This window comes from Siphateles boraxobius, unplaced genomic scaffold (assembly GCF_051911475.1).
Source record: "Siphateles boraxobius isolate OS27281-9 unplaced genomic scaffold, OSU_SipBor_1 1, whole genome shotgun sequence".
Lineage (NCBI taxonomy): Eukaryota > Metazoa > Chordata > Actinopteri > Cypriniformes > Leuciscidae > Siphateles > Siphateles boraxobius.
The window spans coordinates 31,003,651-31,021,914 of NW_027508699.1; the positions used below are offsets into that span (position 1 = coordinate 31,003,651).

An 18,264-nucleotide genomic window follows, 5' to 3' on the forward strand; every position below is an offset into this window, starting at 1 on the left:
GCTTGCTGAATAGAAATATCACATTCTTAAAATATTAAATAATTTAAAAAAATCCCCAAATCCTAAGATTTTAAACTGTTGTTTTAAGAAAGAAAAAAGATAAATATTTCTTCCATAAATATAAATTCTACTTTTTTGTAAAAGTTGTGTTCAAAAGCACCATAAAAGTATAATTAAACAGTAATCCAATTCAGTAAATGATTCATGTTAATTTCATGAATTAAAAAGAAATGCTGCCCTATAATAAGTGTGTATAAAGTGAGATAAATAAGGTCATTACTGAGCTGCACCATCTCATTGCATATGATTATTTTGGGTTATAAGAGATCAGATGTGCTTATCTAAATGTAAGGTCATGACCGTATCTTTTACACTGTGCTTAGGATGCGTTCTGCTTGTTATTGTCTGATATGCCACTACTGATCGATACAGATGTGACCGTGACAGCTTTTATATGCCATGCGATGACTGCAGTAGGGCTTTTGTCCTTTAGGGGGAGCATGAACCAGAATGCAAATGTTCCTCTGCTGTTTCATCCCTGGAATAACATTTAATTGAAAACATCTGTCAACTAAATAATTTAAAACGGAAGCAATTAAGCATTGGAAGTACAGACCCTCATTGTGAGGCTTTACAAGTGACAGAATTCACTGCATCTGGATCTATTAGACTCTCCAAATCTGCCAGTTCAGTGAGGGATGTATGGGAGGGAAAACAGCATGTGTTAAACGTCCTCTCATTTTTGTCGAGGAACCTATTAAGTCAGTCAATGTGACCAGTTATTTATATATATATATATATATATATATATATATATATATATATATATATATAGAAAAGAAAAGACAGATCACCATAATGCAAATAAATGCATTTATATTTATCAGTTAGATAAATGAAGAACAATCTAATTGGACGAGACGTGATTGTCAAACTGTAGCTTAAAAATTATTTAAGTTGCGATGTAATGGAAGGTAGCAACAGATCTTTTCATCTATAGTGTGACGTGGATTCAAATGAAACAGATTTTTGATGAAAAATCGCATTTGGGGGGGGATCCCCAAAAGTACCAAAATTATCCAAACAATTTTGGGAAGTTGTTATACACAGTGTGAGCAAATTCGGTAATGTTTAGTCCAATGTGACAATATTAACTAATATTTTTGGGAAAAAGAAAATCGTATCCGGGTCAAAATGGCCCGAACATAACATAAGGTGTGTGTGTGTGTGTGTGTGTGTGTGTGTGTGTGTGTGTGTGTGTGTGTGTGTGTGTGTGTGTGTGTGTGTGTGTGTGTGTGTGTGTGTGTGTGTGTGTGTGTGTGTGTGTGTGTGTTCTTTTGATAAACTGCTTAATCACATTCACACAGGATTGTGGTTTACCATTTACAGCAAAGAATACAAAAAACACTTTTTTAAAAATCTAGCAGATGGAGGCATTTCAGTAGACAGCCTTGTCTTTGTACTTCTGGAGTCAACATTGTGCCAGATAAGGTGTTTTTGACATTTTGACACACATGCAAACAGGTTGTCACTTAGCTTTCAGATGTCTTTTGCTTTTATACACTATATTTTGTTGCCAGCTATCATGAGTTTGTGTGTGCCTAAATTTTAGTGTGTTTGTTTACAGGAGGAGAGGTGACCACTCCACGGTTCACACAGTATTTCCGGGGAAGTCTCTCAGGCTTGACTGTCCGACCTGGGAAGATCGCAACTCAAAAGGTGATTTCCTGCCTACAGGCTTGCAAGGAGGGTTTGGACATCAGCTCGCTTGAAAGTCTGGGCAAAGGCATAAAGGTACATGCACACACACATATGCATACATATATGCAAAGCTTTGGATGGAAAGATTATAGGCATTCCATTCTTTGTCCATCTCTGTAATATAATTTGAATATATTTCAGAATCCTTCGACATCAGTCATTCCCAGCCCTCATTTATTCATCTATATGTAAATGTGTTGACTTGTTCATTCGCTCCTTTCCTTTAAGTTTTTTTTTTATCTCTCTCTCTTGATTATGAAAATTCTCACACTCTTTTGATCCCTCTCAGTTCCACTTCAACCCGGCTCAGTCAGTGCTGGTCATGGAGGCAGATGACTTGGAGAGCATCAACACAGCCATGACAAAAGTTTCCTACATCAATTCTCGGCAGTTTCCCACTCCCGGTCTGCGCAAACTCCACATAACCACCACAGTCCAGTGAGTACCGCTCTTAAGGTCAAAAACATTACAATATCAGATCATAAAGTGTTTAATAGATTGATTATGCTGCAGGTATGGGAGTAAATATTCGAGCGAATGAATACTTATAAGTATAGCTTGCATATAGGGTTCTTTTTAAGAGTTGAGTGCTATAAAAGTGTGATGATCATTTTATTTTGTTTAATCTCAAAATAAAGTGGTGTTAATAAAAGCAAGGCTGGGTGTTTATGAGAGAAGGATGAACAGTAGCAGAAGGCTGTCTCTCTGATCAATACTACAGAGCTAAGGGATGAGTCTGCAGGGTTGTCTGATAACATCTGTCTTGCACTGCATGACTCTCGAGTGCCTGAATTCAGTCTGGATCTACCATTAACTCATTCCCACATAACCAGCAGAAACTTACCCAGACAACTTTGAGAAAAGAAAAGTGTCAAAAGTGTTGCCCTTCTTAAAAAAAAAGTACAGCTTAAACTAGGGCTGCACGATAGTGTTGTAACTGTGATCACGAATTTTTTTTTCTTTTTTTTCTGTTGACTTTTCTGATGTCTTGCAATTGTAACAAGCTTTCATGCTTTGGGTTGCCAGATGTCAAGAGTTTAAATATCCCAATCAGAACTTTTCTCTTAAATGGATACATGCTTTCTCTTCACTGAAAAAAAAAAGATCTGAAACCACAACACATGTTGGACTTCTGCTCATATGAAAGTGTAATATAGCCAGTCTGTTTTCTTGCATGCGTCAATATCTGCAAGCAAACCTTCTCAGTGACGATTTGTAATAAATTTAAACAAGAATCTCAACTTTATTGTTTGCGATTGTGGTTGCTGTATAAATGCACTTATGCAATATCTCTGCTACAATTAAAACAAAAATAATAGAAAAACATTAACATAATTTGGAAGTATTTTAGTTAATGTTTGAAATTGACTATATTCAAGGTGACTGCCTAAAAAGAGCTGGTAAGCTTCAGGTTAAGTATTCTCATATCAATCTGTGGTAGTAGCAAACCCTGTCATATGTCTAATAACTGTCGATTACCAATAATTAAGTTATATTATAATACAGTGTATTCTTTATTATTATATCATAATATAGTTTATTATATATTATTAAGTTACACTTTATTTTGATGGTTCCCTTTAACACATTCTGTTGACTGTAAGTAATGTTGCTCCTACATGTCAAATAACTCTCAATAGAATATTAGTATACCGTTAGCGACGGTAGAATATGTTGACATGCACTTGCAAAGTTACTTATAGTCATTCGAATTTCTGTTGGGGGACTATCAAAATAAAATGTTGAATGATATTAAGCAGACAGTCTTCTAATAGTCTACTGATACTCTAATGAGAATTAGTTAACATGTTGGTGCAACATTACTTATAGTCAACAGAATGTCTAAAGGGGGCCTTCAAATTAAAGTGTTATTAATAGTAAACATAATATTTGTGTATATTATATTAAACAATAACATTTTAGTAATAAGTTCAGAAGCTTTAAAGACCTTTAGTGTGAAGGTAGATGTCATGTAACACTTCCTTAAGATTTAATTTTCTCACAATATCCATATACTGCACTGCACTGGAAGTTGTGGTGGTCACTGAGGCTAAATGCCCTAGTAATCTTGCATTGATCATGGGCTTTCGCACCAAATAGTTCAAGGAACTAACCACCAGGGTGGTTCCCCTAGGAGCGTTTTCTGGTTGCATTCGCACCGCCAGTTGGAACTCTGAAGTGACGTAAGCCGCGCTTGTTGTTGTGACTTTTATTTTGACGGCGTGGCGGACCTTTATATGGTGCAGAGAACGCCAGAGCCTGAGCTCACAGTGCTCGCATTCTCTTTGTTCATTAGTTTACAATCTGTCTAACAGTCCTGTCTAATATGTTATTAGATATAACTATTATACGTAGAAAGTAGACCGTATAAGAAAAGTTTGTAGCATATGCCGTGTGGCTGATGTCCAGTGTTGCTAGCTAATCATGTTTCGATTGGTCCCCTCAAAGTTGCATTGATTTTCTCCTCAGCGTAACGTTTAAGAGGCCCATCACTGTTTTCCATGTTCGTAGAGTTAGTTTCTGGAGTAAATGTATAGGCTATAATCTGTGTGTTTACACAGCCTTTTTAAAAATGGCGGGGGCTGGTGTTTTGCGTGCCTTCAGCAAATCAGCTTACACAGCATAAATAGTTCATATAGTGCTGGTTTAGACCCTACTCTGAAGTAAAAGCTAAATTAGTTCCTCCAAAAGAGTTCGGCTGGATCCCAAATGGCACACTCCGGCCTTGTGGACACACACAAGAGTTCACACTTGGTGATGTCAGGAAGTGCAGACCTAAGGGGCTCTGGCTTCGGGTCCACTAAGGCACGCAAGAGTGTATTTTTGGACAGGCTTGATGACATCATGCCACCGAAAGTCAAACAGCCATGAAACTCCTCCTCTCATTTACTGTATCTGATTTTCTGATTTTCTCATTCATCTGTATCTGCGTTTTTAATGATTCCTGAGTAGGTAACTCGTGTGGAGGGTGCGAAAATATGGGCTTCGCCTAAGTCCGCATCGAGGGCACAAGGCGGCGCTCGCGAGCACACTTCTGAGCGCAGAAATGCTGAATGGGACACCCTACAGACTCACATACTTGGCGAGCATGTGCAATTTAAGGCTACAAGACCACAAGTCCACATGAAATGTGCCATTTGGGATCCATCCTTCCTAGAACAATTCCTTCCGCCAATAGTTATAGGAACTATGAAAAGGTTCCTCCGGTGCGAAAGCCCCATAGAGTCCATTTCACTGTTCTTGCTTTTGAGGGAAGCGTGTGTTGATGTATAATTAATATAATAAATCAGGAAACTAGATGATGTAAAATCAACATTGCATATGAGTTGAGGTTCTCTTGATTTGTGCTTATGTGAAAGTCCAATAATTCTGATTAAATATAAAAAGAAATTTCTCAGCTCAGAACAATTGTGGTTAATAATCATGATTATCAGTTTAAGGCGAGACACTACAGGTGAATAGGGTAACTTTTTTAACTAGCAGATATCACCATGAAACTTTGCCAGTTGATTACCTACATTAAGATGAGAAAAAAATGTATTACAAGTTTTCTGTAATTTAATGTTTAAATATGCAAATGAGGCACAATCTAATTAAATATATGCTAATTTGCATATATTTTAAAAAACGAAATCTGAGTATTGGATAAAGCCAGGTTCAAAATTATTTTTTCATTGTGTTCACATATTAGATGGGGAATAAATTACAGAGAGATTTATGGATATCTACTTTTGTTATCCTGTAAATCAGAATATACTGCTAATAGCCTTAAAAAAATGATTTTCGCCATGTTTTTTTGGAATAAAATGTTATATAAATCAGGCTAAGAATAATATATTTACAAATCCCTCTGTAAATGTCTTCATAATATAACTAGGTACAAGACTGGAAAGTTTGGTGTATATAGGTGCTACTGACGTGGAGATTTCGGACTTGGAGTATGAGAGAAAAGTCATTTTGAGAAAACGGGCTTTAAAGATTTAGCATCAGCCAATGAGATTGCGCATTTAGAGTAAAATCCCCCCTTTTACTTTCACGAGTGATGACAGGGTGCAGATCACGATCGCGGAGCATAAGGGTGATTTATAACGACAACCTTTGATGAATTTATGAGAAATCTACAGACGCGAACCGACAAAGTGTAGTAAAATAAAGACCTAAATGTGTATTTCGGACTTTTTTCACCACAAGTCTGAAAGAAGACATGTTATTGAAGACAAATATCCCAAAATCTCAAAATTGACCAGTGAAAAAAAAACAATATTTTTGCCTGCCGTGTCTCGCCTTAATCATAATCCTATATATGTTTTGCTGGTCTACTTAAATTGTACTGGTTTGCAAGTTTCATAGAGGTTCTGGGCACTTGAAAGTGCCTAAACCAGCTGAACACCATCAGCTCATCTTAAACCAGATTACATCCATTATGCATTTGGCAGAAGATTTTGCATTACATTTAATGCATACATTTTATCAGTTCATGCATTCCCTATAGGAATTGAACCCATTACCTTGGTGTTGCAAATGCCATGTACTGTTTAAGCTAAAAAGATGATATCAAAGCAGCTTGGGCTGAAGCTGTTATTTTCAGCCGGGAGTGTTCATGTAGTGTTCTGGCAGTGGTTGTGCGTCTCTGGATAATGGGCAGGCCTAGTGGTGATGACTGCAGTGAGCTGATGAGCACATGAAAGGCCATGATAAAAGAGATTCTGTTGTGTCAGAGAGCCATCCTCTGCAGTACAGCACAACACAATTACAGATGCTGTCAAACAGCATGACACAGCACAGGTCAGAGAGTGACAACACAGCTCTGCACAACATTGCAAAACATGACTTAAAGGAACAGTTCACACACACGCACACAAATGCCATCGTTGCTCTATACCTGTATGACTTTCTTTCTTGACTGGAAAAAGAGTTACCTATCACAACATTCAAGCTAGGAAAGGTGACCACGGCGGATCCACGTTCATTGTATTGAAAAGAGCAGCTTGGAAATCTGGTGTAAACATCATGTTTTTCACGCAAGAAAAAAGCCATACAGGTTTGTAACAACATGAGGATGAGTAAATAACAACAGAACTGTAGTATACTGTAGTAGAATGTAGTATATTGTAGAAAAACAGATGACTATAATTGCACAGCAGAACAGAAAATGAACTTCCTGCTGTTAATCGACAGCACTCCAATAATTTACAAAGACTTTACAGGAGTTATTTCCTGTCTTATTTTAACTGTGATCTTGCATTCTTTTTTTCTCTTTATCTCTTTTCTCTCATTATATATCTCCCGTTTTATTGCCACCATCCTCCCGCACAATATAATTCTCAGAGGCTTTACTATCAAGCACTTCAGGTCAATAAGTGGGTAAAATGATGGTTTGATGGTTCTTGTTTATTGATCATTACCTAGACAGCATTTAAGTATCGCTCCAATAAAGAAAGAATTGATTTGTTTTATAGATTTCAACTTCCTCTTATAAATAATTGTAATTAAAGCTGCATATTTGAATATGGCTGCCAGTAACTTGATTACAATTTTTAGTAGCATGACAACAGTTGTTGAAATGAGTAGCTTTTCCATGACAAACATATTTCTTTATATATATATATATATATATATATATATATATATATATATATATATATATATATATATATATATATATATATATATATATATAAATCTTTAAAAACGGTTGTGGTATTTCAGACACAGCTTCCAGAAGACTGAACTAAACTGATAATTAGACTCCTTTCTGTCTCTTAAGACACTTTGGCATCATTTTAGTCGGTATGTTCAGATGGTCCTTTTAATAAATAAACTGATGACCATTTTTTTTTATTATTCTAAATAAATTATTTCTAAATGTTTTCATTAAATGCTGTTCTTTTGAACATTCAATTCATCAGAGAATCCTGAAAAGAAATGTATCACAGTTTCCAATGTTTCCACAATTACATAAATGTAATTTATTCCTAGGATTCCAGTGTCACACAATCCTTCAGAAATCATTCTAAAATGCTGATTTAATGCTCATGGAACATTTCTTATTATTATCAGTTGAAAACTATTGTGCTGCTTGAAATATATTAAAATAGAAAACAGTTACTTTAATAAATGCAGCCTTGGTGAGCATGAGAGACTTCTTTCAAAAACAATAAAACAACCTTGCCAACCCCAAACTTTTGAAACACCTCCAGTTACATTCACAGTGTTTTTCTGGATGTCCTTTTCCCTTGAGATACTCATTTAATTGTCAAGAGTGGAAGGAATCGTGTCATCTGACACAGTCTAATGAAACCTATTGGATCCAATTGCACCTGGCTAATTTGTGCCCAAATGAAACTTTACCGTGGAGAAAGTGAAAGCAGGAGAGAATGAAAAGACGACAGAATCTTCTGAACTTGTCTGGTGTGCATTGGTGAAGAGGATTGCCTAAATGAGAACAGACTTCCCTGGTCGATAGTGGAGTGAGCCGTAGCTCTTGTAATAGCCTGAGTCTGGTTTAGACCAGCTCCCAATATCCTTAAATCAGCACTGTAAATAAAGCAAGATTGTTGCCCTTTTTCTCAAAACCTTTTTAATGAGTGAGCATGCTCTCGACTATTTTACTTTAGTGCGTCTACCGAAGGGAGACACATTTACACATCACAAACTTTCCACCGTCATTTTTACTGCAGTCATTAGATGTAATTGTTTTGTTGGTTCCACACAATTTTGCGCTCCCCTTCCTTCTCATTCAAGGCTATTCTCCGTGGCCGTTTGAGGGAGAGCATTTAGGCGAGCCATACAGAGGAATTACCTCAGGGAGATAGCGCACCATCGCTCGAGCACGGCTAAGCATCACTCCAACCGCGACGGTGGCAGAAAGCGGGTTGTTGTCTTGAACAAACAGATAGTTCTCAATTAGTGGGCGAATATATAAATGAATTAGTAAACCAACGAGTGCTCTTTAGGGCTCACCCTTGAAGAAGAGTAATTACTGGGTGCATCTTGAGAAAGGGAGGCCTGTTAATCCTAAGACGCTTTATTTCCCCCTTTCTCCTCACATACTAGCTTTAATGGAGCTGGAGGGACTCCAATTTCCCCAGCAGGTTGGTGTGCGAGTCTGTTTCAGTCCACGCTTCAGCGCCTCTGTCTTAATCAACACTGCTTCTGACTGCCATATCAACTTCTTCAGCTGGCATCCGGAGGAGGTGGCACCACTGCTCACGTTCTCGCAAATATTTTTGTCGACTCGCTGCTTTAAAACTAACTAACTAACCATTAATTGGTCTTGTGGTGGATTTCACCTGTGAGGTACGACTGTGCTGAAGTTGATGGTGACAGTCTAAAACTACAGTTAGAAACTGCTGTCTTCAACTGTCCAAACACTCGCTTGAAAAGGAGTTTGTGAGCGCCAGTGCATGTTAATGGGCTCTTACTTAAAGTGAGATACAGACTTTATTTTGGGAAGCAAGTGTGTTTAGGCAATTCCAATGTTTAATTAAGTGTTTAAATGCAAAAAAAGGTAAAATTTTCATTCATTACTTTAATTTAAAATGTTTTTATTTTAATTTGTCATGTATTACTCAAAATGTTGGTTTATAATAGGAATTTCATATTTTGTTTTGAAAAAAAGACTTTACTACAGGTATTTACTACAGGATTTTGGTTGTTTGTTTTTATCATTATCATTTTCGGATTTTTTTATAAATAAATCCATCACACCTGAATGAATGTTTCTAATGATACAAAAGACCATGACCAATAGGCGTATCCAAACATTTGACTGGTTATGGTCTCATTGCTTTAAAAGGAAGCGGTAAAATGTGCCGAAAAGCAGTGTACAGAAAGGTATAGACAAGACAAATATTTTGAACATGGCTAATCCCATCAGATCTCAAACTCGAGTTTTTAGAATACTTTTTTTCATGTTACTCTGTTGCCTTTTACACCTCCAGTGTTAAGTCTCTTGTTTTCCTCCTCTCCATTTTGAAACGTGTAGGTGTTTCGGTGAAGATACGTGCATCTCCATTCCAGACATCAAGGCGATGGTGATGGTAATGCCGCCCAGCGAACCTCGGATCACCATTGCTGGAGTGGAGCGGCTGGTTTGGCCCGCGGCTCAGCTCCGAGCCCCTGTCGGGGTGGCCCTTTTCAAGGACATACACATCATTAGTACCGTCACCAAGACCGACAACACCCTCAGCATAGGTGATAGATTACTCACTTTCACAGCTCATATATTAACATAATCTCACTCCTTTGCATTCATCCATTTCACTCCTTTGCATTCATCCATTTTAACAGGTGCCACTGTTGCACATTTTTGCCTGCAATTTAACCGTACAAACGTTTTAGTATATTTGCTGAAGTTTCTTCCCATGAATTTGTTTTTTTTTTATAATGGTTTAGTCTATTATTATCATGATTATAAGCGCTGCCTTCTGGTTATTACACTGACCTTAAGTCAATTGTTTTTTTTATTAGAGTCTTTTTTCATTTAAAGTTCAACAAAAGTGTCCGGCTTCTTTTATCGAATGTGGTGCTAGGGGTAGTGAAACAATAAATCATCGAAATTAAATTCATACACAATCAATGGTTGTTTGTGGATACGGCGCAAGGTCATATATTTGCTGCTGCATATCTCTGCCTGTGTACCAGTTTGTGTATTTGTGTGTTTGTGTAGCCCGGAGGCCTGGCATTCTGGAGTTGATGCATAACCTGGATTATTGTGATGTGCTGGTGATCGGAGAGGAGCTGGACCCGGAGCAGGAGAGTCTGGAGATCCACCACAGCTCTCTCTTGGGCAAACATCTGGACGCCACTAACTCTACCTCTGGCATCTCCATCTACGGTATGGTCGACCACATGTCTCGAATCTACTATACAGCCATCTGCTGCCAGAATGTTTCTCATAATCTCCTTTTCACTTTGCATTACAGTGACTTTATTTATTGCTTATATATTGCATCTTCCAGTTGCTTAATTTAGCATGAGTTAGAACTAAATCTAGATCAGTATATGTGTATCTGTAGATGTTCGACTGATTGTACTACCTGACAATCAGTTTAACATCTTGTTGAACAATCATTTAAACATTTACAGATACATGCATACAGATCTAGATTTAAATACATTCTACATGGAGAACTCATGCTAAAATGAAGCAACTAGAAAAATGTAAAGACTCAAGCTGTGGATAAGCAATAAATGTGTTAAAGGAAAAAGCCCAAAATTGGGAAATCTGTCATTATTTACTCACGCTCATGTCATCCAAACTTGTTTCTTTCCTCTATCGTGCAAAAATTGGAGATATGTTGAAGCACATTCTGGCCACTCTTTTGCATATAATGACAGTGAATGGAGATCAAACTCCAAAATGACTAAAAAAAAAAACATGAAAGCGTCATAAAAGAGCTCCATTTGACTTGTGTGCTATATTCAAAGAATTCCTAGGCCAAACAATAGTATCCATTAATATGTCACCTTTAAATGGAAAGTGGCAGGTTACATCAATGTGACATATACAGGTATGTTGGAATAATTCAATAAGGTATGAACGCTACAGCAGAGGGGAATTTTAAGTGAATAACTTTTTTAAGGGAATACAATTTCAGTCTGTTTTTACATTGCACAAAGCCCATTGTATGGTTTCAAAAGATTTTGAATATATTACCTTTCAAAGGTTTGGGCTCTGTACTATTTTTAAATGTGTTTATCTCTTATGGCTACAATAAAAAAAAAAGTATATATATATATATATATATTTATCATATATATATATATATATATATATATATATATATATATATATATATATATATATATATATATATATTTTAAAATGTAATTTGTTCCTGTGATGGCAAAGCTGAATTCTCAGCAGCTATTACAGCCATTGACTAGTCTTCGGTGTCACATGATCCTTCAAAAATCATTCTAATATGCCGATTTGGTGCTCAAAATCATTTCCTATTATTATCAACTTTGAAAACTGTTGTGCTGCTTAATATTTTTCTTGACACCGTTAAACCCCTTTAAAAAGAATTAATATGAGAAAAATAATCTGCACGTATTTTTCCAGCTGATATCAGTTCTAAAAAAAGATTGTGCACTTTTTGGATATCTGGTAGGTCAAATTTAAATGCTTTTATGTTTTTCAAAAAAGTTTTGATCTTTAAAAGTCACTCTCGATTGTGCTCAAAATCCTTTAACCCAGATCCTGCTCAGACTCTTGAACAGATCTCTGCCTCTATCATACTGTACCATTTGGCTTTTTGCAAGCAAATTCAAATCACCTTGACATTTTGTGAAGTGGTTTGAGTGTCGGGAACATTTATTAGAGAAGGACTAAGACCTACTTGTTCAGGGGCTCCATGTTGAGGATCTCTCAGGGCTCTGGAGCTCTTTTGTCTGAGTAGACCGAGTTACTGACACTAGTCTTTTCTTGTCTCAGGTGTTGACTCCATGGCGCATTATGAACAGGCCATCAGACAGGTGAGGTACCGTAACTGGAAACCTGGCGGTCTGTCTGAGAGAAGGTTCCGGCTCAGTTGCTCTGAACTGAATGGACGCTACACAAGCAATGAGTTCAACTTCGAGGTCAGAGACTGCATTCATACTGGGCATGGCTTTTTTATTATTTGTATCATCCATTTACTTAATCCTCTCTTTCAATTCCTGCTTTTCTTTCAGCTTTTTGCACTTTTTCACTTTTGGTGCTTAAAAGTTACCCAAAAAAACGAGTCAGAGTCAGAAACGAGTTTATGATGTTTGTTCTGATAAAGGAGACATAATGTGATTGAGACTTCAGTATGATTTTCAGTATGATTGTTATGGACCAAATTTCATTATAAAACGGACCCAGTAAAATCCCAGATTTTTTTGATTTATTTTTTATTATGAGGTTACGAAGCTTCATTTGCTGAATTAACTTGAGCTGGCCAAGATGTTATGGACTCAAAACAGAACAAGCAAGCTTTTGTCTCTCTAAACTATTTTCTGTTTGCCCCGCCCCTCAGATTGGAGTAGTGCACAGCTCAGAGTCTGTGGAGCATGCCAATCACATGGCCGTCCAATCCCAGTACATGAGACCTGTGCATCATCCACTGGTGGTTCATACGGCAGACTCTGATCACATCTCAGGTAAAGTCGGCCTCTTAATGATCTAAACCTAATCATGCAGTCATTTTACCCTGGGTGATATTATTGTGTAAATAATAGCTAAAAAATAAGATGGTTTACCATGTGATTAATTAAAAAATGTGTTGTTGCTTTGTTAAACCATCTCATTAAATTGTAAACAAGTGGCTTTAAGGAGGACAGTAAATGTGTGACAAAAACTATTCATGGGAGAATTCAGCTTCCAAAAAAGCAGATATGCACACACACATACATACATATAAACCCCTGCACGCTGGTCTAAGCAGATGACAGGCTCTTGAGACCGTATTGTTGGTTTGAAGGAGTTTGGAAAATTACACTTACTCTATCAGCTCACGCACACACCAGGGACACGAGTGATCTGCCCAAGGGCGCACAGAGCACAGCTGACTGCAGCAAGATGGAGCACTCTGCTCTCTGGACTGAAGAGAGAAAGAGAGGGAGAGAGAGATGACAGGATACGAGAAATGCTGCTTTAGGAGAGACATGGAAAAACAGCAGGTGGCACTGTGACCTCATGCTCCCAATCCTTCTCTTGCTGACTGCAAGGTCTTAGTTAGCGACACTGTTCTTAAAGTGAACTGTGCCAAACTGTCTCCCTCTGTCCACACAGCTAAATAAGCTTCACCCCAGCTACCTAGTAACGACCTCCATTAGAAAAACACTAAAAGACTGTAATCCAGGATTGTATTGATTTTTGTATGGCTGAGTGAGTCATAACAATTGTGAATGAATAAACATAACTGCAGAATAGAAAGACTAAAGCAATAAGCCTCTAAGACTTTCAGATGGCAGATGGGACACAGGTGTGGGTTTGACAGCAGGTCAGAGGTGAATCTAGGTATGACAGGAGCTAGTGAATCTTAGAATGAGCGTCTCAATGTGTTGATGGTGAAAAAGACTGGAAAATAGATGCCTCTAACATTGAAAGGATGTTGGGCTTCTTGGTTGTACGGTATGAAAGGCTGAAAAGTGTATATATATATATGACAATGTTCAATAAATAATTATATTTATACATTTTTTTATCACATTTATCATAATAATCACAACAGACAATGTATGCAGTTTTAACCATTTGAATGGTTTGTAGCAAAATAATGTAGAATTCATAGATGTTTTTTCCTATGTGTCATTAGGTACCCCTCCTGCGGCCACAGTGGTAATTGTAATGTGCATCGCTGCCCTGGTGGTCATTGTAGTCTTGGGCATCTACCGCATCCACACCACCCACCAGGATGCTTCAAAAGAGGACGAAGAGGGAAGAAAAGACCCGGAGATGGACTGGGATGACTCCAATCTTAACATCACTGTTAATCCCATGGAGGTCAGTATGTGCCTCATTGGTAAAAACAGATGTTGGGGAAACAATTTTGACTCCAAAGGTTGCTAAAATTATCATAGTTTGAAGGTGTTAAACTACAGTCAAGCTATTGGGTACATTACCAATTACAAACAAAAAGTAGCTTGAACTGTCTTGAAGTTACTTAAGAGGGCAATATACTTCCAATGGCCTATAATTTAAATTGAATCAGATCCATCAGATTCAGTGGAATGAATCAAACTTTCTAAATTGACATATGAGAGAGAGGACAGTTTATGATTCACTTGAATTAATCACACTTTTCTACATTTTGGTAAGCAGGTCAAATTTATTCATTTACTATTATAGTACTTATTATTTTGAATTACTTTTTATTTATTTTTTTTCATCTTAGTAATTTTATTACAGTATGGGCTTACGGTATGTGACTTTTTACACTTTAAACTTATTTGATTTCAGTTGTTACCAAGGCAACATTTCTAATTTTCATTCATGTAATTTACTTTTTTAGGTTTAGGTTTTCATCTAATATTTATATTTTATATTAGCTTTATTGAAATGAATTAATATTTTGGTAACACTTTAGTTTAAGGTAATGTAGTTACACGTTACTTCATGTACTTACTATATTAATTACAGTAAATTATGCATAATTACAAGTAACCCTAACCCTAACCGTAACTCTGGTAAGTACATGTAGTTTATTATTATAACTCAGTACTCACAGTAAGTATAATGTAACTAAGTTACCTTAAAATAAAGTGTAACCAATAGTTTTAGTTAACAATAACAACACGGCTCTGTAGCATGAGGAGTTTTCTGTTTTTATCCTGAAGATGGTCTAAATATAATTAGCATAATTATTTTGATTCTAGAGCATTGATGGGACTCAGATTGCTGAGGAGGTGAGGGAGGAGGAGCCCGAGGAAGAGGAGGATGAAGACGAAGAGGATGATGAACTGTCAGGAGATCTCTCTAGTGCTGAATCCGAGGACAGTGATGAAGAGGAAGAGACTAGCATTCAGAAGGGAAAACTGAAAGGAAAGCTGGAGTGGGACCCATCTACGTTACCCTATTAAAACACAGACAAACACAGTCTCACACACACACACACACACACACACACACACACACACACACACACACACACACACACACACACACACACACCCACACACACACACACATACTCCTTCACACAAGCAAGATTCACACCCAGACTTGTGGATATACACGTACACATATATACATAAAACACTCTAATTTAATGCCCTCCCACACTTACAGAAGCCCGAATTTATTGCCTGAAAAGCTGTCACACATCAACCTGAGTTTGACTCTTTCCAACAGCCACAAAAAGCATCCTGTACCGCCATCTGCTGGTCAATATTGGGATGCGCACCCTTCAGTCCAAACGCTGCAAAGCCTGTATCTACTTCTATAGTGTATAAGCTGCAGTGTCTCAGTAGATCCACGAAAATGAAAGATAAATGAACACAATGGAATAAATTGTGAATCATCATCTCTGGGATGTTTTTTTTTTATATTTACACTTTTTTGTGTGTTTTGTGTAGATTAATCAGATTGTAGTCTAACATCATGATGCGCTCTCCCTTTTTGAAATACTAAACTGTAATATTTGACAGTACGGCTATGCCTTCACCATTTGTTGTCTTCAAAGTAACATTTAATATTGCATTGATGTGCAATAGTAAATACCCAAAAGTAGTTTTTTTCAATGAAAGTATATAATAATGATATTTTCTTCATTTGAAATTAAGCAAATAGCTTTATTTTAGATCCTCAGAGAGATTTTGATTGAGACGGTTCTCTTTAAACAAAAGTTATATAGTAATTTATGGAAGCTTGTTTCTGCCATGGAATAAAAAAATATAAAAAATATAATTGTGACTTTTTATCGCACAGTTCTGACTTTTTTACTCACAATTGCAAGTTTACATCTTGCAAACCTGACTTTTTTCTCAATTGAGAGAAAAATATAAAAATATATATTAAAAAAACCTATAAAAAATACTTGAGTTATAAACTCACAATTCTGAGAATTAAACTCGCAATTGCAAGAAAAAGGTCAGTATTGCGAGTCTCTATCCTGCAATTTTTATCAGAATTAAGACTTTATTTTCGGATTTTTTTTTTTTCCAATTGCAAATTTATTTCTTAGAATTAATCTTAGATCTTAATCGCAATTCTAAAGGGGAAAAAATTCAGAATTGCGGGCTTTATACTCACAATTCTGAGAAATAATTTTGCAATTCAGATTTTAGAATTTGCAATTGTGAGTTTGAAATTGCGAGAGACAAGAACAAATTGTGGGATATACACTCGCAGTTGTGAGGAAAAAACTCAGAACTGTGAGATGTAAACTCGCAATCGTGAGAAAAAAGTAATAAATGTGAAAAAAGTTGCAATTACATTTTTTTTATTTGGTGGTGGAAACGAGCTTCAATAGTAATGAGATGAAAAAATGATTTTTTTGTTTTTTTGGGGGGGGGGGGGGGGGGGGGTCTCGGTGGGAAGATAGGAGGAAGCGTGTCTGTTAATTTTTATATGCCTGTCTTCTGTAAATAGAGAACTGTAGAGTAGTTGAATGGTGACTCAGACTCCTCACATCCTCCTGCATCCCCTACACGGCCTGTTTGTGTCCACACTTGCTTGCTGAAGAGAAAGATTCCTCCTCCTCCTTTCTCTGTCTGTGTTGATCTCTTTTATCGTTCATGGTGTCCTCCTCACCCCAAACGAGAATTGGTTCTCCCTTGCACTCCACCTCAAATGGATTTGTCTGAGCCTCTGTAGACAAAGGCACTTTTAAACTATTAAAAGAAAGAAATAGAAGTAAATTGTTCAATGATTTTAGCCTGGGGCTATTTTGGTATATTCTGAAGATCTCTACTAGCCTCCCTGCAGTGTACAGTTCAATTAAATCTTCCAGGAAAAGAAAAAAAAAAGAACGCAAGAAAAGTACAAACAAAAGCACAGTCTTTGTGAAAAGTCAGGATTTTGAGAGAGTAAAAGCATTTAGCAGTGTCACAGAGGTGTTTTGTTTTCCTACGTAAGTAGAGAGTTGAAGTAATACTTGAGCATCTTTAGATGACACTTATGTTTTTCCCCCTGAACATGTGCGTTTATGAATATGTGCATTCGGCTTCATGTAATGTCTGTTGCAGTGGTTAGGATTTCTCATCCCATCTACCAAAACGTGCTTGTGATGTCAGCCTTGTGAGACATCCCGTTCCCCCTCCGTCCACCTTCCACACCTTTCATTCCTATATTTCGCTAGTCCTTTTTACCATGTGTTATAGAACAGGAACAAAAAAGAAACTTTTAAAAAGATCAACCCTGTAAAATCATGTAAGACTTCTTTTGTATGTTTTGTTTAACTTTGATGGTCACTGCAGCACTTTCTGTACATTGACCAATAAAAACTTTCTTTAGAATGAGTCAAAGTGTTTCTTTCCCGTTCAAATACTAATTATTCTACTTTGTGTAACTTACATGCTTAGTTTGAGGACAAAACCATATAGCTAAATCTATTTAAAGGGATAGTTCACCCAAAAATGAAAATTCTGTCAGTATTAACTCACCCTCATGTTGTCCCAACCCCGTAAGACCTTCGTTCATCTTCGGAACACGAATTAAGATATTTTTGATGAAACCTGAGAGCTGGATCACTCCTCCATATTAGTCTTGCCGGCCCCAAAAAGTCATTAAAGACATCGTTAAAATAGTCCAAGTGACTACAGTGGCTCAATCTTAAGTTTATCAAATGACGAGAATACTTTTTGTGCGCAAAAACAAACAAAAATAACGACTTTATTTCAACTATTCATTTCCTTCACTCTGGGCCTCGAGTCAGGTTAATTTTAACAGCGTATGATCTGTTGTTGTACGTCACACGCATCACCCACATGACCAGCGTCGACCAATTGTGAGCCTACGTGTGACGTAGCGCTACGCAATTACACTAGTTTAACTGACTAGAGGCCCAAAGAGAAGGAAATGAATAGTTGAAA

The 18,264-nt window shown here is 36.9% G+C and overlaps 1 protein-coding gene across 1 annotated transcript in view; it reads left to right on the forward strand.

Annotated features, from left to right (window-relative positions):
* The window catches only part of clstn2a (calsyntenin 2a), a 265,852-nt gene extending 248,161 nt beyond the window's left edge, over positions 1–17,691 (forward strand). Inside the window, exons 10-17 of the mRNA XM_077233060.1 lie at positions 1,628–1,794; positions 2,051–2,199; positions 9,749–9,957; positions 10,433–10,600; positions 12,203–12,348; positions 12,768–12,891; positions 14,049–14,236; positions 15,109–17,691. Coding sequence (XP_077089175.1) covers positions 1,628–1,794; positions 2,051–2,199; positions 9,749–9,957; positions 10,433–10,600; positions 12,203–12,348; positions 12,768–12,891; positions 14,049–14,236; positions 15,109–15,312 — 1,355 coding nt within the window. The 3' untranslated portion in view covers positions 15,313–17,691. The remainder of the gene's footprint in view (positions 1–1,627; positions 1,795–2,050; positions 2,200–9,748; positions 9,958–10,432; positions 10,601–12,202; positions 12,349–12,767; positions 12,892–14,048; positions 14,237–15,108) is intronic.
* The last annotated feature ends 573 nt before the right edge of the window (positions 17,692–18,264 follow it).